We start from the raw sequence: 21,967 nt of genomic DNA, 5'->3' as shown, positions 1-21,967 counted from the left end.
TCTTTTCAAGAAATTGAGCAGTTCCGATCCCCTATAATAAAAAGAGCCTGAGATAGCTGGGAGGATGAGTCCTTCGGAACATATGAGGCAAGTGGGTGCAGCCATGCAGCCAGAGAATGTATGTACTCGGTGTAATGTATTGACTCTAGGTCATACAAGTATAAAATATACTAGTATCCTATTTCTGCATATAAATTTTGAATTCACCTGTTCTATTAAGAAGGGTAAGCTATGCAGTGCATAGAGGCACTTAAAAATACTTTAGCAAGCATATAATAGAGTCATTAACAAAATGCTGTCTGTATAACCAAAAGGTACTTTGTTGGAAACGGTGCACTTTTGAACAACAAAACTGTTAGTCATACCCAAGCAACCATAGAATGGGAGCAGTTCCATATAATTTAAAAATATTTGCTCCTTTTAGATTTTCTTTCTCTTTTAGGGTCAGAAAGCTCAAACCACTTTTAGAGGGCTTATTAGGAATATCCTAGGGCTCAGACACCCAGATTAATAGCATGCGTCTTATATACAAGAATGGGAACCTTTTCTGGGTCTCATGAACTCAAAACTGCATCCTGTCGAGGGCTGGGCAGTTAGCTTTTGTTTCTACCTATGCTGCCGGGCTCAGTAGCGGTCACTGCTAAAAGAAAATGCAACCACTGGGCTATTCAGGTGAGGAAGACATTTGAACCAAGGTGGTCAAGATCTTAGAAAACCCAGTCTCTCTTGCTCAGCTCTTTTCCTTGGCATGTAAGAGCATGTCAAGGAGAGGGCCTGGATCTTAATCTCTGCTACACAGAACTGTGTGGGTTGGTAAAGTACTTAAGCCTCCCAACTTCATTTTTGCCACTTTGTAAAAAGTGGCTAAGAAGGTTACTATAAGGATTAAAATACCAACTAGTATCTAGCACCCAATGTTAAAATCCCCTTTCCCCATATGGTGTAAACTTTGGGTTCTTAATAGCTGTGCAAAGGCTACAGGCAAATAGCCCCACCCAGAGTACAGGCTTAAAGTTGCTGCGGTCTCTTAACTTTTTTTCACCTCTGCCTGGACCCTGGTCCTTGGACCCAGGAGAAAGGCACTATGTGGGAAACAGGTCTAAAGAGCTCTACAGAATTTCCTCAAGGGTACTGAATAACTAAGGATCTCAGTCTTAATGCCAGTCTTATGGATTATTAAACAGGGGACCCAATCCCTCTCATTCCCTCAACTACCTCCTCACCCTCCATCTCCCTGTTTTGAGCTAACAGAATACCAAGTCTTCATTCATCTTTAAAAGTGTGGTAACTTGTTACATAAAATGTGACAAAATAATGTGCAATTACTTTATATGGGACACCATCAGGAACTGTACAGCTGGGTGGGAAAGCTTCAGAGCTGCATCACTTCACCAGGATCATCTTTGCTTATTTCCACTGGGGTCTAGGGGGAGAAAAGGAGGTCAGGTGGGTCTTGACTAGTGTTGGCTAGGGTGTGGGGCTGAGGGAACTGTCCTCCTTCCCAAGGGCAGGCAGGGCTAGCTGTGTCCCATTCTGTCTCACCTAATGCCTCCAAGCCCAGCTGCCACTGGGACTTAGCAGTGTGGGAGCAGACAAGTGGTAGAGAAAACACAAATATCCAAGGTCTAAGAAGAGAGGAAAGACATCTGCCAACAGGACAGTTTTACAACCCAGTGTTTATGTGATGAGGGACAGTTAAGCCTGGGTTGCTGATGTGGGCTAATTTAAGAAGGGAAATTGAAGGCAGAGCATATGAAGTGTCCCGTAAATATGAAAACAGGTCATGCCTGTCAGACAGCTTTGACTCTGGGCCTGAAATATCTTTACCTCTGTATCTCCAGTTTTTTGTTTTTGTTTTTGGAAAGACACTAAAGAACTTAAGAGTAAACACTCAGGAAAAGATGTATAAAAGATCACATGAAAGACACAGGGAACTCTCTCAACTCTAAACAGATAGATACTGAATAACAATAGAAATAGGTATGCTACAGTAACTTTTTAAAATAAAGAGAGTGTCTCTAAAGTTGGATTTTTGGGCTTGGTTCATGTATCCCAGGGAATACATTTTCAAAGTAGGAATAGAGAACAAAACTCAAGGCACACTTACCCCCCCTGGGGGATATTTGTATCCCTTCCACATTGTTCCTGCAATGAGAAGCATCCATAAGACAACAATCATTGCAGGGCTTCTTAGCTGGTAGTGTGTGCAGAACGAAACAGGTGGTTCTGAAAGGTGTGGTATTCTATTCCGAGCCCTGGAAACTGGGCTGTCTTCATGCAAGACCAGATGGTGGATGGTCCAGCATGGTAGCTCCTGGCTGGAGAGCTTCGTGGTCTAGTTTGACCTGAAGTGGCTCGCCATGGCTATCTGGGGGGCAGATAGCTCGGACACTAATTGTGACATCAACTCTTGTGACCTTGAGGACCAGAGTGAGAAGGTATGGGACAGCTGGCCAGGGTGTGTACGGGCTAAAGAACTCTGAGTAGGAGGGCCCTGTTCTTTGACTGTGTGGTTAGGATCTAGCTGGCATCTTATCTTTATTAACTCATCACCTGCCAAAAGTTTGACTACCTGTTTTATGCAATCAGATGCCCAAGGCGTTGCTGTGAACAAAACACACACTATGGATTAATGGGGAGGAGTGACTAGCTATGTACACTATAAGCAATTACTTAAATAACTTGAATAGACTTCCCTGGTGGATCAGGTGGTAAAGCGTCTGCCTACAATGTGGGAGACCTGGGTTCAATCCCTGGGTCGGGAAGATCTCCTGGAGAAGGGAATGGCAACTCACTCCTGTATTCTTGCCCCCCCCACCAAAATAAATAACTTGAGTAACTGTTAGGCTACTCAAAGAAGAAAAGTCTTGCATTTCTAGAAATGGTACAGTTAAACCCTCATCATGCAGGGAAAGACTCCTCTTGACTTTCCTGAGAAGGGAAGAGGAGGAAGATGGGCTATTCTGCTCATTTCATAGCTGGAGAAACTGAGGCACCCACAATGTCAATGGTTTGGTCAGGATCGCACTGTGGCAGCTGCTCAAGCTAAATAGGTGCCCAGTGATTCCACCTGCAACCCCACCCCGCACAGGTCTGACTGTTGGGCTGATACATTCATAGAAATTCTGGGGCATAGGCGAAAAAAAAGAACCCCATCATGGCCTGCTCCTAGGATACTTAGGGCTGGGACTTGCTTGATACCCTTCTGGAGCCCTGGATACCCTTCTTAAAGCCTTCTGGAGAAGCTTCCCAGAAAACCTGCTCCTGTAATTGCATATTATAATATTAAGACTCTTAAGAGCTAAGTTTCTTTAACAATGGGAACATCTTTGAAAAAACCAGTCTGAATGAAATGGGGGTGGGATTCAAGGCCAGGAGATGGTTTGCTAAAAGGACACTGTTACTAATGCTTCCTATAGACAGGCTGGTCAAGTGGAATGAATGAGAGGGGTATTAAGTCCAGAGATCTATGTTTCAGCTTCACAAATGGGTTGGTTTTTGTGGCCCTAGGTAAGTAGGTAAGGTCATAGTCACCAGTAAGTCTGCTGACTAGTTCATTATTTGGCCTAGTTGTTAAGTTAGCATTTACTACTTAAAGCTAGCATTTACTAACTTGTCAAGTTTTGCATTAAATGCTTCACATGAATTTCCACGTGTAATTCTCACAAAAACAGAAAGAGACTGGAATATCTCCATCCTATGGATGAAGAAACTGAGGTTCAGAGAGATTAAACTTTCCTAAGGTCATACGGCCAGGAAGTTGCAAAGTTAGAACCTGAACTCAAATTTACATTAACTCAAGTTTCAGAATCTGCCAAAAGGGGCATTAAAAATGCTGGTCTAATTTATTATAGAGTCTGCATGGAAAAAATAATAGGTGGAACAGTCATTGAAAAGAATACCCAGGAGGTATAGTTATTAACAAATCTTTGACCCAGGGCTTGCTGTCCTCAGCAGTGCTCCTCAAAGTCTTTCCCATTTCACAGTTCATTTTATTTTCCAGAGGAAAGTAAACTTTCCATTGACATTTCCGGGTGCTATCAAGTTCTCTTGAAAGGGAGGAATCCAGCTCAACAGACCGTCATAGTCGCTCACAGTTGCAGATCTTCATCCAAAGTCTGGCTCCTCAGGTGTGTCTTGCTCTCCTGAACAACCCACCTCTCTTTCCACTTCAGAGTTGGAGGCTGAGGCAAAAAGAAACTTAAAGGCAGAGCTGGCCCTATTCATTGTTCCAGTAGGTAACTGCCCCTGTATGTGACTGGAAGGGCTGCTGAAACGTCCGCTAATACCCACATTCCCTTTCCTCCCAGCAATCACTGATTCACTTGGCCTGAAATCCAGAAGTCAGGCAATGCCTCTAGCAGAGCCCTTACAGATTCCATCATGCTTTGAAATAAGTGATATTAAGTAACCAAGGGGAGGGGTAAAGGCTTAAAGATGTCCCAGTGGGATGGGAAGTAGCCTGGGAAACTAACTTTGTTCCCACCACATCCTGACCTCTTATTAGTGGTGAGACCTCAACCATCTTTCCTGTTTGGTCAGAAATCCCAGCTGGGAGGGTGAGCCAGAGCCAAGACTGACTATGAAGAATTAACAGGCAAGGTCATTACTTACCACGAACTCTGGAAATGTGCCCAAGTAACATGCAAATCCAACAAAAAGCATCCAGCCAAGCACGATCATGATAACAAGTAAAACAATTTCTAAGACACGATTGCACAGTGAAAGACTATTCACCAAGATCTTGACAGAGCAGTGTGCTCACGAAACCCTCAGTTGGTAGAGGTCTCTCATGTCAGTTCTAGTCCGTAACTCCAAAGCATCCACAACTCTCTAGTGGAGAAGTTGGAGTCTAGTAGGGCATTGTGACATCATGATGACATGGGCCAGACCACAGAAGGTCAAAGAAGACTGCCCCCAGATGAGCAGTTAGCGGAAATGTAAGCTCTCTGAAAGCGTTATCTCATAGCAACAATATGAGGTAGGTACTGTTACTTATCCCATTTTACCAATGAGAAAACTGAGGCTTACAAAGCCTAGTCAGTTCAGTCACTCAGTCGTGACTGAGTGTATTTTTCATCTCTTTGTGACCCCATGGACTGCAGCACTCTAGGCTTCCCTGTCCATCAGCAACTCCTGAAGCCTGCTCAACTCATGTCCATCAAGTCGGTGATGCCATCCAACCATCTCATCCCCTGTCATCCCCTTCTCCCACTGCCTTCAATCTTTCCCAGCATCAGGGTCTTTTCCAATGAGTTGGCTCTTCGCATCAGGTGGCCAAAGTATTGGAGTTTCAGCTTCAGAAACAGTATTTCCAATAAATATTCAGGACTGATTTCCTTTAGGATGGACTGGTTTGATCTCCTTGCAGTCCAAGGGTCTCTCAAGAGTCTTTTCTAACATCACAGTTCAAAAGCATCAATTCTTCAGTGCTCAGCTTTCTGTATGGTCCCAAGTGATCTGCATTAGGTCACACAGGTGATGCTCCAGATCAGGGCCCAGTTTCCTGTTAGGAAGTTGAGCTCTTTAGACTAAGACAGGGGTTGGGAAAGGTGCATTCCTAGGTATATGACAACTGTGAATGAAACACAACTGAATTCTAAGGAAATGAGAAGTATTTACTTCTGTCCCTGCAACCCTTCCCCTCCCACCTCCCCTCATCATCATTTTATAGCATTCTTTAACACTTTTGGTCAGTTCCTGTCCACTGGTTCTCTTTTCTTGGCCTTCAAGAAGCTACAAGCATTCTTTTCCTCTTCTCACAAAAAACTCCAGTTAATGCTGTGGCTCCCTTAACTGTCTTGTTAAATTGCCTTGTATGACCAAACTTTCTGAACAAAGCCTTTCTTTCCAGTCCATGCTTTGCTTCCACACTTCACACCCTGACTTCTGCCCCAACCCCACTAATCAGATGCTCTCTCAGAGGTTACCAAAGATCTCCTTTTCTGTCAAGTTTAATGACCACCCCTGCACTGATATGGTGGGTTCCTCCCCCCACCAGAGTTCTTCCATATACATCCCCCTATTAGTTTGATATCCTCTCCCTTATTTTCATCATGAAAATAACGGGTGTTCATTGTAAAACATGAAATCATCCAAAGATGTATAAAGAAAACTGTAATATTCTTCCTCTTCTTAGCCCCATGATGTAACGAGTGTTACAGTCTAGTGTGTATTCTTCTGCCGAAGACTATCCAGGAGCTTGTGAACATCACTAGACACACAGAGGGATATACACATAGAGCTACACAGGGATACATAGCAACACACATAGAGGGGTTTTTAGTGTTGTTTCATTAGAGGTGATCACACCACATATGCTACTACATATTGGGTTGTCCAAAAAGTTTGTTCAGATTTTTTTCTCTAAATTGTTACTGGAAAACCTGAACAAACTTTTTGCTAACTCATAACTGGCTTTTCTCCTATAACAATACATCCTGGGTCAATTGAGAAAAAAAAAAAATCTAAACACATTCCTTTATCCATTTCTAATAAGAAGCTTTATTGAGGTATAAATTACATAGGATAAAACACATTTATTTTCAGTGTACAACTGATACAATTTTTAAAATGTATCAATCTTGTAACTACCACCACAATTAGGACAGAGAAAATTGGGATCATCTCAAAAAACTCCCCATACCTCTCTGAAGTCAATCCCGTCTTCCTAAATCCCTTGATCCCTGACAACCACTGAACTTCATGTAAATGGAATCATAACCTTCTTCCACTGGCGTCTCCACTAGCTTCTCTCACTTAGCATTAATGCTTTTGAGATTCATTCATATTATACAATAGTCAGTTCTTTCTCAATGAATATTATTTCATTGTATGGTTGTATCAGTTTGTCAATTTCCCTGTCAAACAGCATTAGGGTTGTTTCCAGTTTTGCGCTATTTTGAATAGAGATGTTATAAATACTTGCATATAATTTTTAAAGGGAACAGAAGTTTTCATTTTTCTAGGGTAAATCCCAGGAGAAGGATTGCTGGATCATAGGGAAAGTGCCTATTTAAAAATTTCTCATTTGAATCAGTTCTAATGAGATGGATGAAACTGGAGCCCATTATACAGAGTGAAGTAAGCCAGAAAGATAAAGAACATTACAGCATACTAACACATATATACGGAATTTAGAAAGATGGTAATGATAACCCTATATGCAAAACAGAAAAAGAGACACAGAAGTACAGAACAGACTTTTGGACTCTGTGGGAGAAGGCGAGGGTGGGATGTTTCGAGAGAACAGCATGTATATTATCTATAGTGAAACAGATCACCAGCCCAGGTGGGATGCATGAGACAAGTGCTCCGGCCTGGTGCACTGGGAAGACCCAGAGGAATCGGGTGGAGAGGGAGGTGGGAGGGGGGATTGGGATGGGGAATACGTGTAACTCCATGGCTGATTCATGTCAATGTATGACAAAACCCACTGCAATGTTGTGAAGTGATTGGCCTCCAACTAATAAAAATAAATGAAAAAAAAATTTCTCTATCACTAATTTTCAGCAACTTGACTTTGCTTTGTGTAAATTTCTGCATGTTTTTTCTACCTGGGGTTTGGCAAACTTCTTAGATTCAGTGGGTTTACAGTTTTCATAAAATTAGAGACATGTTTGGCTACTGTTTCTTCAAACATTCCTTCTGTCTCCCCAGTTCTTCTTCTGTGACCTCCATTACATGTGGATTTTGTCCCACCGCTTGCTGGTACTCTGTTCATTTTTCTTCTCTTTGTGTTCCACTTTGGATATTTTCTATTGCAGTCTTTTTCAAGTTCAATCATCTTTCCTGCTAATCTTCTAAGCTTCTGTGAATCCCATACAGTAAATTTTAAATTTGATGCTGTATTTTTCATCTCTTAGAAGTTCAGCTTCTTTTTTTTTTAAATGCTATCTTTCAGTTTTCTCCATATCATGCTCATGTTTTCCTTTACATCATGGAGCATATTTATGAGATTAATAATAAACATTTTAGGGTCCATTTCTCTTCTGGGGCTGTTTCGGTGGTTGTTTTTTCTCTTTGTCGTGGATATTTTCCTGCTTCTTTGAATGCCTGGCAACTTTGGTTAGATGTTCAACATCGGGAATTTTACACTTGAGTGCAGGAATGTTTTGTATTCTATTCAGTAGTGTTGGGTTTTCTTCTGGGATTCAGTTACGCTCTCTGAGTCAGCCTGGTTCTCTGAGGTGTGTTTTAAGCTCTGTGATGGTGGATCAAGAGCAGTCTTTACTCTAAGAATAATCACCCCTATTACTGAACTATGACCCTTCTGAACACTCTCCCTGATACCTATGGTGTTAGGTCTCCCATTCTGGGGGAATTTTCCACATCCCCAGCCCCTTTGGGAGCTCCCAGAAGTGTTCGGCCTACTGTTTCTGGGTGGTTCTTGTTCCCAGCCTCATGGAGTCTTTACCCTACGTATACACAGATAGAACTCAGCCAAAGACTCACAGGGGTCCCTGTGGAGATCTCCAGAGTGCTTCCTCTGTGGAATCGCCTCTTTGCACGTCTCCATCCTGCAAGTTCCTGGCACTCTGGTTTCCTTGCACACCACTATCTTTCTGTTTGACTGGGCTTGGTTCGGGTAACCCGTGTCTGTGCTGCAGGCTGAAAGCTGCCTCGAGGCAGTAGGCTGGGGCAACTGGAAGGCTCAACTCTCCTGTTTCCTGTCTTTCAAAATTCACGGACTGGTTGGCTGGCCCTTGTGCAAGACCTGAAAATAATTATTTCATATATTTTGTGCAATTTTCTATTTGTTTATGGAGAGAAGGCAACTCCTGTAGAGGTTGATCATTCATAGACAGAAGCAGAAGTCTAACTTATTTTTCATTCCTATATAGTATTCCACATGTATGTCCACCTTCTCCCTCTCTGGCTCTTTCTTTTTTCTTTGTCTGTGTTGTGCAGCTTCCCCAACCAGGGATGAAACATGGGCCCCAACAGTGAAGGTGCTACTCCTAACCACTGCACTGCCACGGAGTTCCCTCATCTTTATCCCAATAATAGATATATCAGGCAAGATCGAGTCAGGAGAGAGAAACCACAATAATTTGGACAGAGAAAGTTCAACAAAAAGAATTAGTAACTAGGAACAGGAAATTGATGGAAGAGGTTGAAAGCTGTATGTATCATAGGACTAGCATATACAGACAGCAGTCACCACCACTAGAACTGAGGCAAAGTATCCAAGGTAGGAATCAACTGGAAAGAGTGCCTTCCCCTCCAGGGCAGAGATCCAAAACTTGTTGGAGAAGTGATGGTCAGGACCAGCTGGACGGTAGGGAAAATCCAATGAGCTGCTATAGGCTGGAGCTGGTACATAGGGAACCACTGACTGAGATGCTGGCGGAGTTTGCTGGAAGTCTCTGGTGGCGGGAGGCGGTGGGGGAATGGTTTGTCAGGTTTACTGATCTTCACTGAGAATCCACCTTCCTGGGATATGCCATTAGAATGGACTAGAAAGCCATCTCATTGCACGGGGAGGGGGGCGGGTAGAACTGATTGACTACCAGGGATGCCACTGAAATTCAATGAGGAGGAGTTTACAGGGGGCCACTGAAGCTGCAGAGAGGGAGCACCACCACCCCACTTGTACCACTGGCAGCCACACAGTAGGACCAAAAAAGCGCCCTGGAGGGAGGAAGTCTCTTCCTCCTTAGTATCACCCTAGGCCCTCTATTGACAGAACTTGATATCAAGCCCACTAGCAAAGGAAAAGTGCTTAAAAGGTCCAGTTCCACTACAGCAGAGCAAGCAATGAATGGTGGACTTGGAACTGAAAGGTAACAAGCAAGCAACAGGCAAAATGTGCATTTAGTCTTCTCTTCTCCCCCAACTTTTTACCACCATAAACATTGCTGTGATCGCAAAAAACAAACTTTCTTGGACAAATTTCTCTTGAGTATTGTGTTTTTTACTTCACCAGAGAAGTCAAAGTGACTCTCAGAAAGTTATGCTGGTTCAGACAGAGCATGAGAGGTTATATAAAATCCTTATAAAAAAAGAACCAGTTTAAAAAAGAGAGATTATAGTTTCATTTCACAAGGTCAAAGGACATTTGTGGCAGGACTGCCTGAGATGCAGCATATGCTGTCAGTGAACACCACCACAATCTTCACACATCTAAGAAGTAAATGATACTGTCCTCTGGTGAACAAAATTTCTAAATTTTTATGAGGTCCAATTTGTCTATTTTTTTCTTTTGTTGCCTATGTCTTTCATGTCATATCCAAGAAATCACTGCCAAATCTAATCTTAGGAAATTTTTTTTTCTATATTTTCTCCTAAGAGTTTTATTGTTTTAGGTATTAACATTTAGGTCTTTGATCCATTTTGAGTTAATATTTGTATACGATATTGCATAAGGATCTAACTTCATTTTTGCATATGGATATTCAGTTTTCTCAACGCCATTTGCCGAAAAGACTATTCTTTTCCCATTGAATGGTCTTGACACTTTTGTCAAAAATAATTGACTATAAATGTAAGGGTCTATTTCTGGACTCTTTACTATATTGGTGGCATACTTAGTAAAAATTATAGAGGCAGAAAGCAGAATGGTGGTTTCCAGGGGTTGGAGGAAGGGAAGAATGGGAAGTTATTATTTAATGGGTATGGCCTTTGTTTCATAGGATAAAATGACTTATGGGGACAGATGGTAGTGATGGCTATAAAACATTATGGATGTATTTATTACCACTGAACTGTATACTTAAAATGGTTAAGATAGTAAATTGTACATTATGTGTATTTTGCAATTAAAAACAGTTTTTTAAGAAGTAAATGATAAGGATACATTTGTCTAATAGACAGAATACCAAAGTTTTATCCCTAAACAATGTGTCTGGTAGGACCCATAACTATGAAAGCAGAATATAAACAGAGATCAGAAGCAGAGCACCAATAAAAAATATTATAATTTTAAACAAGCCATTCTTGTGATTTTTCTCAAGCTATAAACAAAGGAGCAGAATATACACTTTACCCATTTCTTAGCCTGGGGGCTTTTTTTCCCCTTTTAATATAATGAACATCTTTGCACAAACATCCTGGGTACTTTTATTTCTGTAAGACAAATTCCCCAAAGTGGGGTTAAAACTAGTACATATTTAATTTTGTAATCTTTTCTCCCTCCAAACACTGTCAGTGATATGTCTCTTATTCAACAGGATCTCAGAAACAAGGAAATAGATAATAAATAGTTCACTAAACCCCAGTTTGCTCATCAGTAAAAGAGGTAGTAATTGATAATAATTATTTGAATAATAATAATAATATCAATAATTGATAAAAATCCTATCTAGGTGAATTCATGCAATAGAGTGCATAAAACTCTGAGCAATGTACCCTCCACGTGGGAAATGCCAGCACGCGTGCACACACAAACAGGCACAGTGTTCCTAGTGCCTGTGATCCATCCACAGTGATTAAACCAGAAGAGAATTTCTGGTTTGAATGGAAGGCCTCTTTCATAAAAGGTTTTCACAAAAGACTGAAGAACCTTGCTCAGGCCTTACTTCTAACTAGATAGATTTTCCTTGATTAATGGCTTTGTGATGGGATCTACAAGACCTCAGAATCCCTGGAAGTTCCATAGTTCCTGAGGTGTGTTAGATCTGGTTGATGTGCTCTTAAGAGGCCTCATCCTTCAACCTTCTTACCTCCTACCTGTCTCCTGGCTTCCACTCCCCACCTCCTCTCTTCACAGTGAAGCAGTCAGACTTCTTTTACAACTCAGGTCATGTTGATCCTCTGTTCAAAACCCTGCCGTGCCGTCCTCTTTCTCTCAGGGCAAAAGTTTAAGGAAGAAAAAAGCAGCCCCTGACATCTGAGAACTGGCCCGACCCAGACAGGCCTCAGTATTGCTAGAAGATGACCTGGACTTACAGCCAGGCTTCCGTTATCTCTTGTTGGATATAAACAATCTCTCCGAACACTGACATCAGACAGCACAGACCACGATAAGATGAGACAAAACGAGTCCTCATCATAATTTCATCTAAGCAGAGACACAAACAAGGTTACCGTGCAGCCCAGGAAACATCAAACATCCTCTTCTCTCTGCTGATGTGACTGCTGCTGCTTTACCAAATACAGCCTCAGCCCTGCTCCAGTCTGGCCATCTGAGAGATAATATTTATTGAGACAGCCAATCTTAGAATTGTCCCTGGCTTCTGAAAACACCCAATCCAAAGTAAAGCTTTGATTCCTTAAGTCCTCTCCCAAATTACCCAGAGTCCCAATCCTGAAATAGGTTCTTTCCACGCTCTTACTCAGCTGACCTGATGGTTCTCCTGACGGTTCTCCTGCTCCGTCACCACAAGGAGGGATCGACCCTACTTGAGTGTGGGTGTGCTCCTGATGGTCTCCAGCGGGAGGGCACTGACAAGCCATAGTCACAATTGTCCACAAAATCCCTTTAGTGGTTCTCAGACTTTATCATGCCTTAGAATCACCCGGGCTTGTAAAGACCGCTTTACAGCAGAAACTAACAATACTAAAGCAGTTACGAAAAGTGAAAGTGAAGTCGCTCAGTCATGTCCGACTCTTTGCGACCCGGTGGACTGTAGCCTACCATGCTCCTCCATCCATGGGATTTTCCAGGCAAGAGTACTGGAGTGGGTTGCCATTTCCTTCTCCAAAAGCAGTTATACTCCAATTAAAAACAAAACAAAAAGACCACAAAGAAACAAAAGACTGCTTGATCCAATCCCCGGAGTTTCCGAGTTAAGTCTGGGGTGGGGCCTTAGAATGCATATTTCTGTCAAGATCCAAGTGATGCCGAGGAAGTCTGGGGGCCACACTGGAAGAATCATTGCCCTAAACCATCTGTGGCTCCCCCTTGTTTCTGTGAATTGCCTACTGCTTCCTCACCTCTTCATTTGGCTCCCTGCGCTTTTCAGTTACCCCAGGCATACACCTGTCTAAAGGCCCTGGATGTTCTCTAACACAGAATGCTCAGGGAGGCCTACCCTTATCTTCTTACCCCGCCTTTTAAAAATTTATTCCTCACAACATGTAATCACTTCTAACATATGGTCTCATTTACTTAGTATATTTATTGTTTTGCTCTTACTAATAAAAGAATGACATCCTGAGGACTGCCAATACTTTTGTCTATTTTGTTTACTTCTCCATTGTCAGACCTAGAAAAATACTGTAGGGGAGCAAAATTTGCCACCGTAAAATGTGCCCCTTTGGTAGGAGGATTAATTTACGATGATTACTTTTTTTTTTTCGATGATTACTTTTAAAGCCCAAAAGACTCAGGAAGAATCTTTGACCTTCCCCTAATTGCTTCAAAGGTTTCAGATAGAGGGTCTGTTCCCCAGTTAAGCTTTCACCTGCAAGGAAAATGAGCTAGGCGTGGTGGGGGTAACTGGGCAGAGCCTAGAAGTCACAGTCTCCTAGGCTCTGCAAGGCTCAGCAAATATTTGTTTTCCAAACATTTACTTTTGATCTCCATGTAAACTGACTTTCTCCCCTTTGAGGTTTCAAACCACAACCCCCAACATCCTCTTTTGCCTTTAGCTGAAGATGGTATTTAAGGTGGGGGCTTCAGCCATTATGGTTAGTCACAGTTCTCCTGGGTCTCTCTCAGGTATACGGGTTATTAATTTTAGTCTGATTTTCTCCTGTTTTTCTGTCTGGTGTCAGTTTACTCTTTAGACCAGCCAGAAGAAGCTACAAGAATAGAGGAAAATTTCTTCCTCCCCCAAAATATCTAGCAAACAGCCAATGCTCAACAAAAGTTTGTTGAATAAACAAATAAGTGCTCCTTCCAGCCTTTCATCTTCTTCTACTAATAGAGTCACAGTATTCCTACCTTTGGCTCTTCGTATAAATACAATCACCCTCCTGCCCCCACAACCTCTTGAGAGTTACAATAGCAATCTCTGGAGACTGGCTCAAACCAGGGATGCAAAGCAGGTAAGTAACTCATTCAAGCAGACCAAACAAGGCCAGCAAATTGCATCTCTTCGTCTTACTGCTCCAGATGACCTTATCCACGAATCTTATATTTTTGTCTTCAAAATCTTTTTGTCACCTGACTTTTTCCTCTTTCTACCACCAGCGTGATTATGCCCTGCCCCGCCCCGCCCCGCAAAGCCAACCCTTTCCCCCACGTTGCACAACCCTCACTTAGCTGTCTTATCACCCAGTAACAAGGTTCCAGATCTGTTCCGTTTTCCTGTCTAGCCCCCCGAGGATTTGAAATTCCATTATCTCTTCCTTTCTAAGTGCAACTACAACTCGGGGGTCTTGATCTTGATACTCGGCCGAATTTAACACATCCTTCTCGAAACTCTCTCCCCAGAACAGCGCCAATATCTTCTACCTCCTTTACTGCCTCTCCTCGGGTCCTTCCTATTCCTTTCTTCACAGATGTCCCCGAGTTTCCCTCCAGCAAGCCGGGTCACGGTTCCCTGGGCGCTCACACGGTTCTCAGCGGAACGGTGATCAGACAACCGGCGGAGCCTGGCTGAGCCCCGGGCGTTGGACGCGGGTGGACTTTCGAGCCTGGGAAGGGGCGGAGTCTAGGACGGCTCGGGAAGTTTGGTCCTCGGCAGCCTCCGTCCAGGGAAAGTGCGGAAGGAGGTCCCGGGCCTGGGGTCGCGGAACCGGCCTCGCGGTCCTGGCTGGAGATGGAGTTCGACAGCGAGGCTCTCAGGCGACTCCTTGGCAAGGTGCGGGCAGCCGGTCGGGCAGGGTCTGGGGCGTCGGGGTCTCGGGGCGTCCGCCCGTGGCCGGCCTACCGCCTCGGGGCGTCTACCGGCTTTTCTCGGGCCTCGGAGCCAGGGTGGGCTGGCCTGAAGCCGGCTGCGGGGAATGGGTGCGGTGCGGCGCGGCCCCGGCTCTGGCTCCGCCCGCAGTTCCGAGATCCCCCCAACCTCCACCCGCTCTTAGACCTTCTCACGCCACCAGCTTCTGTCTCAGCTTCCAGCACTCGCCTATCCCTTTAACCACGCCTTTCTCTCAGCAGAAATAGCTTACCCCCACCCACACCCCTGTGTTTTTGACTTGCAGTGTTCATCCTTTGTAAAACTCAGATGTTACTCCCTAGGAGATAGAATCACTCCCTCCTCTCTCCTTGTTTTCGGATATATCGATTATCACATCGTGGAGTAATTATTTCTATACAGACCTTACTCTTTGAAGGTGAACTTCATGGCGGCACATTCCCTCATCTAGCCCTGTGCCTGACAACGACGGGGTTAAGTAATTGCGGTAAATGAAAGACTCATGTATATTTGGGAATGAAAATAGGGTTGGAAGGCCCAGAAGAGATCCTCTTAACGTTGAAAGGTTGACTGGGAGGGCTGACCCAGAAGCCTGACCTGCAATTCTAGGGCGTGACTAAGGTCAGTTTCCAGGTTACACCAGGCTCTTAGACCAGGCTGTCTGATTCCCCACCAGTGTACAGTCTGAGGCAAACTTTTCCACCAGTTTCTTAGTTCAATGATTCATAACGCATTTTAAGACTTCCCTATGCGGAAAGCGTACATTTGTGACGTTTTTGTTGGGTTCGTGTCTTTTTGATTGAAATTGTTTATATGCCTGATTTGAATGATTTTATCTATTGTGACAGATGTGTAGGTCTTGTAGGGAAAGAAGTATCATCATACCTAGGGTTACAGGCTTTCTGACTCCTTTTCAGAGAATATTAAATTAAAAGAACCACGCTATCAAGTTTTTCAGTGAGGGAAGCATGATGTATTGTCCAGGGGGAAGAATTGCTGAAGTTGAGACGAGAAAAAAAAAAAAAAACAAAAACTTCATAATTTTGGTGGGACTGGAATGCAGGAAAAAGATAAAAGAGAGACGGTGATTTTCTCAAGGGTTGGAGCAGAATAGTTGAGGAAGGTTTTTATCAGTGCATAGGATAGAGTCTGGCACATTGGTGCTTAATAAATGTCTGTTGGATATGTCAATTAAGGAAACCAGTTAGAAACAAGTCAGTCTAGCAGATATTTCCAAAGTTTCTTAGTCCTTGAAGTAGCAAATAATATAACAACTTAATATTTAGAAATAATTTTAGTGCTGCAAATATTGTGAACAGTATATTAAAATCAAGCAACTGTATGGAGAACGTGAAAAATCTTCTTGAAGACAAAGGAAACCTTATAAATATTCCTGCTTAGATAAATACTCCAACTTCATGGATATGAAGATATCTGCTTTCTCCAGATCTGTAGAGTCAATGCAATTTCAATCAAAATTCTAACAGGGTATTTTGGGAATTTTTCAAACTGATTCTAAAATTCATTTGGAAGGACAAAAGGCCAAGAATAATCTTGACCTTCCTACAAAGAATAGGTGTGAGGCTTTCTCTACTGGATATCAAGACTAGTAATTGAGACAGTGTGGTATTGGTATAGGATAGACTGATTAACCAAGGGAACAGACTAGAGGGCTTAGAATGATGTTCACATATGTTTTGAAAATGCTATATAAAGCAGAAGAGGCATTGCAGAAAACTACAGAAAGGAGAATACAGGGACAAATGATTATCCATGTTGGAGAAAATGAAATTGGACCTTACTAACTAACTAAAAATTCCCCATGGATTAAAGATTTAAATGTAAGAGATGAGCTTTAAAACATAGAGATAAAATGGAGGGAAGAATCTTCATATTCTCAAGAGTATACAAGCATTTTGTAAACAAGATGTAAAATACTCAAAGAAGAGACTGATAAATTTGACTGCATTCAAAGTAAGAACTTTTATGTATAAAAAGACACATGAAGAGAGTGAAGAGGCAAAATACAAACTTGGCGAATAATATTGTAGTGCATAATTGAGAAAGTATTGGTATCCAGGCTATGTAAATTAGCCTACATATCAATATTAAAACCAAGACAAAATTGGACAAAAGACATGAATAATCATTTTTTGAAAAATAAAAGAAGACAGCAGGGACATGAGTGTTTTCCCAGTCCATTAGTAACCATGGAAAAGCAAATTGAGACCATGGTAAAACACCATTTTCTCTCACTATGTGGGTGACTTAGTTGCTCAGTCGTGTCTGACTCTTTGCGACCCCATGGACTGTAGCCCACCAGACTCCTCTGTCCATGGAATTTTCCCATCGAGAATACTAGAGTGGGTTGCCATTTTCTGCTGGAGGGGATATTCCTGACCCAGGGGTCTCTTGCATTGTCAGGTTAATTCTTTACCACTGTGTCACCTGGGAAGCCCCACTGTTGGTGGTTAAATGGTTATTTAACCCTTTGGAGAAACAGCTTGGGCTTTTTAAATTAATTTGATTATGTGTATTTTATGTCCTTCTACATCTAAGTAGATACCATAGATGATTCATAATATATGAAGCAAGAGACATTTGCAGAATTATTCATAATTCAAAATTAGAAACAACCCAGATGTTCATTGATGGAAAGATAATTTGTTCTATACTCATTCACACAGTGGAAAACACTACTCTGCAGCAGTGAAAATGAATGAAATATTACAACATGCAGCAATAGGAGTGAATCTTAGAAACAGTATGTTCAGGAAAAAAATTGGAGATTACATACAAAATTATATTTTAATTAAACCAAGAAGCAGCTCAGCAGTAGAGAGTGGTATTTAGGATGCACACAAATATGATAAAAACTATGGAGGGGGAAAGGCAAAGGAATATGACTATACAATTTAAGGTAGGCAGTTGAATGGTTGAGGAAGAAAAACCCAGACAGATATAATGGGATTGGAAAGCTCTGTGCTGTCCAGTAGTATGGTAACCACTCAACACATGTGGATTTTTACATTCATCAAAATTAGATAAAATTAAAAATTGAGTATCTCAGTCACACCAGCCACAAGTGTCGGTAGCCACATGTGGCTGCCGTATTCAATAGCACACACATGATCTTTTCCATTATGGCAGAAAGTTTTGCTGGACAGAGCTAGAGGGTAGGTTGGTTTATAAGTGTTTATTTTTCAAAATGTGTATATATGTACATATGTGTTTATGTGTGTGTGTGTGTGTATATATATATTCTTTAGTATATATTAAATACTAGGTTTAGAAAGATTTTCTGGTTCCCCAGTTTCTATTTCTACTATCCCTGGCTGAGTTACCTTGAACAGGTAACTTAACCTAGATTTGCTCACTCATGAAATAATAGGATTGGACTTAATTTGTAAGATTCCTTAGTACTTAATTTGTTTAAAAAAATGAAATGATGCCATAAAATACTCCTCAGCGTCCAACATTTGAGCAGTGTCATACAGGAGTACTCTGATGTTCATAAATATCAGTCTACCAAATAAACATACTGCAGTGGAGCAGATTCAGATTGAATTTTAGTAACTTCTCAATTTTTCAGTCTTTCTCATTTTTTTAATATATAATTTTATTTATTTATTTATTTTTGGCTGTGCTGGGTCTTCACTGCTGCACAGGCTTTTCTCTAGTTGCAGTGAGCAGGGGCTGCCCTCTCGTTTCGGCTCATGGCCTTCTCATTGAGGTGGCTTCTCTCGCTGTGGAGCATGGCTCTCGGGCGCATGGGCTTCAGTAGTTGCAGCATGTGGGTTCAGTAGTCGTGGCTCCCACGCTCCGGAGCATAGGCTCAATAGTGTGGCACGTGGGCTTAGTTGCTCGTGGCATGTGGAAACCTCCCGGATCAGGGATCGGACCCTTGTCTCCTGCATTGGCAGGCAGATTTTTTACCACTGAGCCACCAGGGAAACCCCAGTCATAATGATTTTTATGATAGTATAATTGTTTTAGTTTTAGGATTTCATGGGCCAGTTTTCCTCTTTAGTTTGCTGCGTGCACCCTTTAAGCAAATGGCATTGTCTGAGGTATATCTTTAGAGAATGTTACACAGACTTCTCTTAGGTGGTATAGGAATAGTAATGGATTATATGTTAATAGTCATGGATTATATTAAATATTACATTAAGGGGATACTCTGTTTCATATAGACTAAAAGTGGCATGACTTTTTTTTTCTTTTTTGGCCGTGCTGCAAGGCATGCAGGATCTTAGTTCTCTAACGGGATTGAACCTGGGCCCATGGCAGTGAGAACATGGAGTCCTAACCACTGGACCTCTAGGGATTTTTCCATAATATATATATATTTTTAACAGATAAAATAGATCTTTTTCATCAAGAATGAAAATCACCTACTTGACTAGTAGTGATATTTGGGTTTTCAAGCCCTAACAAAGAGTGCTTTTGCACGTTTTTCAACAGACTTGCATATTACTTTGCAATTAGATCAATTCTAGTATATATCCCTATGCAGCCATTAATTATTATATTCTCAGAGGATGTTAAGAATGTAGAATACAGCATATAATATCAAATAGAAAACAAAAGAAAACTGATATGATTCATAATAAATGTGTAATCCAAGTGACATCAGCGCAGCTTTTTGTACATTTGTTTAGTGTTTAGAGTTGGGATGATTTCATTCACTTTTGATTTCACTGAATCAGGAACACTGAATCTGGGATTCATGTTTACCCTGCTCTAGTTAATACTGGTCGGCCCTTTATTTTAGTGATCTCAGAGATTGATGCTCCTGTGGATCATAACTGCTTTCTATATCCACTCTGCTTGTATGACTCTGTCCCTTTGCTGGGTGCCATCCAGTTAGCCTACATTTACTGAAGGCATGCCCTGTGCAGATTGCTGTGGGGAAATACAAAGATGAGTAAGAGTTTTCTGTTTTCAAGTTGTTAATAAATGATATGCTTTTTCTTCTGCCAAATTTTTTCCCCAAAACAAAATGACCTTCTGCTAAAATGACCTTCCTCCTTCCCTCTATTTTTCTATACCATTCTAGGCTCTAATGTGAATTGTAGACAGCTCTTTTCAGAGGCCTTTCTGTAACTTAGATATGCTGTCAATTCATCATTTCCTGTCTGCACTTACTGTTGTACACGTGTTTCATTTAATACCTGACTTTTACAAATGTTAATCATGAGATTTTCATACTTTCGTGCTGAAGTTGCCAGGTGGTAGAGCTATATCTCTTGCACATGAAAAATTGATCTTGTACATGAAAAAAAAAAAAAGATTCAGAGAGAGGAAACAGAATCTGTTAGAAGTTATTCTTGATTTTCTCCTAGTCACCTCCAGCCCTCAGTTCAGTTCAGTAGCTCAGTCGTGTCCGACTCTTTGCCGACCCCATGAATAGCAGCACGCCAGGCCTCCCTGTCCATCACCAACTCCCGGAGTCTGCTCAAACTCATGTCCATCGAGTTGGTGATGCCATCCAGCCATCTCATCCTCTGTTGTCCCCTTCTCCTCCTGCCCTCAATCCCTCCCAGCATCAGGGTCTTTTCCAATGAGTCAACTCTTTGCATGAGGTGGCCAAAGTATTGGAGTTTCCGCTTCAGCATCAGTCCTTCCAATAAACACCCAGGACTGATTTCCTTTAGGATGGACTGGTTGGATCTCCTTGCAGTCCAAGGGACTCTCAAGAGCCTCCTCCAACACCACAGTTCAAAAGCATCAATTCTTCGTTGCTCAGCTTTCTTCACAGTCCAACTCTCACATCCATACATGACCACTGGAAAAACCATAGCCTTGATTAGACGGACCTTTGTTGGCAAAGTAATGTCTCTGCTTTTTAATATGCTGTCTAGGTTGGTCATAACTTTCCTTCCAAGGAGTAAGCGTCTTTTAATTTCATGGCTGCAATCACCATCTGCAGTGATTTTGGACCTCCAGCCCTAGGCACTCACTAATCTACTTTTTGTTTCTATGGATTTGCCTATTTTTGTACTTTATATGCAAGTAACTTAATATGTGGCTTTTTGTCTGTTTTCTTTCACTTAGTATGTTTTCATGTTTTATCCACGTATATATCAGTTCTTTATTCATTTTTATGGGTGAATTCCATTTTATGGATATATCATACTGGACATGTGGATTGTTTTCCTTATTGACTGTTATAGATAATGCTGCTATGAACAGTTGTGCACAAGTTTTTGTGTGGACATGTTTTCATTTTTCTTGGGTGTATGCCTCAGAGTGGAATTGCTGGGTCATATGGTAACTCTAACAGGCTTCCCTAGTGGCTCAGTTGTAATGAATCCACCTGCCAGTGCAGGAGATGTGGATTTGGTCCCTGTGTTGGGAAGATCCCCTGGAGAAGGAAATGGCAACCCACTCCAGTATGCTGGCCTGGGCCATCCCAGGGACAAAGGAGCCTGGTGGGCTACAGCCCATAGGGTTGCAAAGAGTCAGCCACAACCTAGTGACTAAGCAAGAACAATGTAACTCTTTAATGTTCTGAAGAACTGCCAGACTCTTCCACAGCAGCTGCACTATTTTACCACCAGCAGTGGTGTGTGTGTAGAGGGTTCTGATTTCTCCTCATCCTCCCCCACATTTGTTATTGTCTATCTTTCTTATTGTAGCCTGTCTTTTGATTATAGTATGACTCTTCTGATTTTTTTGTTCTTTTTTAAGATTGTTTTGGCTGTGTTCTTTGAATTTCCATATGAATTTTAAGATCGCTTTGTGAATTTTTGCAAATGAGCAAAAAAAAGTCAGCTGGGATTTTAATGTGGATTGTTGATCATTGAATCTGTTGGGGACTATTGCCATCTTAACAATATGAAGTTTTCTGATCTGTCAACAAGGGATGTCTTTCTGTTTACTTAGACCCACTTTAATTTCTTTCAACAATGTTTTGTAGTTTTAAGAGTCTGTTTTGCATCTTGTTAAATGTATTCCTGAGTATTTTATTCTTTTTGATTGTTTTCTCAGTTTCATTTTCAGAATGGTAATAGACTCTTAACACACTTTTTAAAAAAAATTTTATTTAATCCCCCGCACAAATTTAAGAGGTGGAGTCTAGGAGTCTCCTCTTTGCCAATGAGAAAAGATCAAAGAAGTTAAATGATTTTGCCCACAGGGCAACCGAGGTAGTGTTTCTGAGACTACATCTGGATGAATGAGGAGGCAACTCTCTCAGCCTGACTGCAAACCCTTGCATG

General features: G+C 41.8%; 2 protein-coding genes across 4 annotated transcripts in view; one reads left to right on the top strand and one right to left on the bottom strand.

The window, feature by feature from the left end:
• Positions 1 to 1,314: 1,314 nt before the first annotated feature.
• Positions 1,315 to 5,079, bottom strand: SPTY2D1OS (SPTY2D1 opposite strand). The gene is made up of 3 exons (XM_043874873.1): positions 4,615 to 5,079; positions 2,108 to 4,184; positions 1,315 to 1,423 (listed from the first exon to the last, which is right to left on the bottom strand). The coding sequence occupies exons 1-2, from the start codon at positions 4,681 to 4,683 to the stop codon at positions 4,092 to 4,094; spliced, it is 162 nt and encodes a 53-aa protein (XP_043730808.1). The 5' UTR covers positions 4,684 to 5,079; the 3' UTR covers positions 1,315 to 1,423; positions 2,108 to 4,091.
• A 9,065-nt stretch (positions 5,080 to 14,144) lies between these two features.
• Positions 14,145 to 21,967, top strand: part of UEVLD (UEV and lactate/malate dehyrogenase domains) — a 55,238-nt gene continuing 47,415 nt past the window's right edge. For 2 of the 3 annotated variants that reach the window (XR_006335334.1, XM_043874809.1), the window contains exon 1: positions 14,145 to 14,690. Coding sequence is in view for 2 of the 3 variants with exons in the window: in XM_043874809.1 (XP_043730744.1) it covers positions 14,649 to 14,690 (42 nt within the window). In the remaining variant the exon portion in view is untranslated. The remainder of the gene's footprint in view (positions 14,691 to 21,967) is intronic. The other variant, XM_043874788.1, reaches the window with a different exon arrangement.

Source organism: Cervus elaphus, chromosome 2 (assembly GCF_910594005.1).
Source record: "Cervus elaphus chromosome 2, mCerEla1.1, whole genome shotgun sequence".
Lineage (NCBI taxonomy): Eukaryota > Metazoa > Chordata > Mammalia > Artiodactyla > Cervidae > Cervus > Cervus elaphus.
The sequence above is the reverse complement of the archived record's forward strand: the minus strand, read 5'-3'. Positions and strand labels throughout refer to the sequence as shown.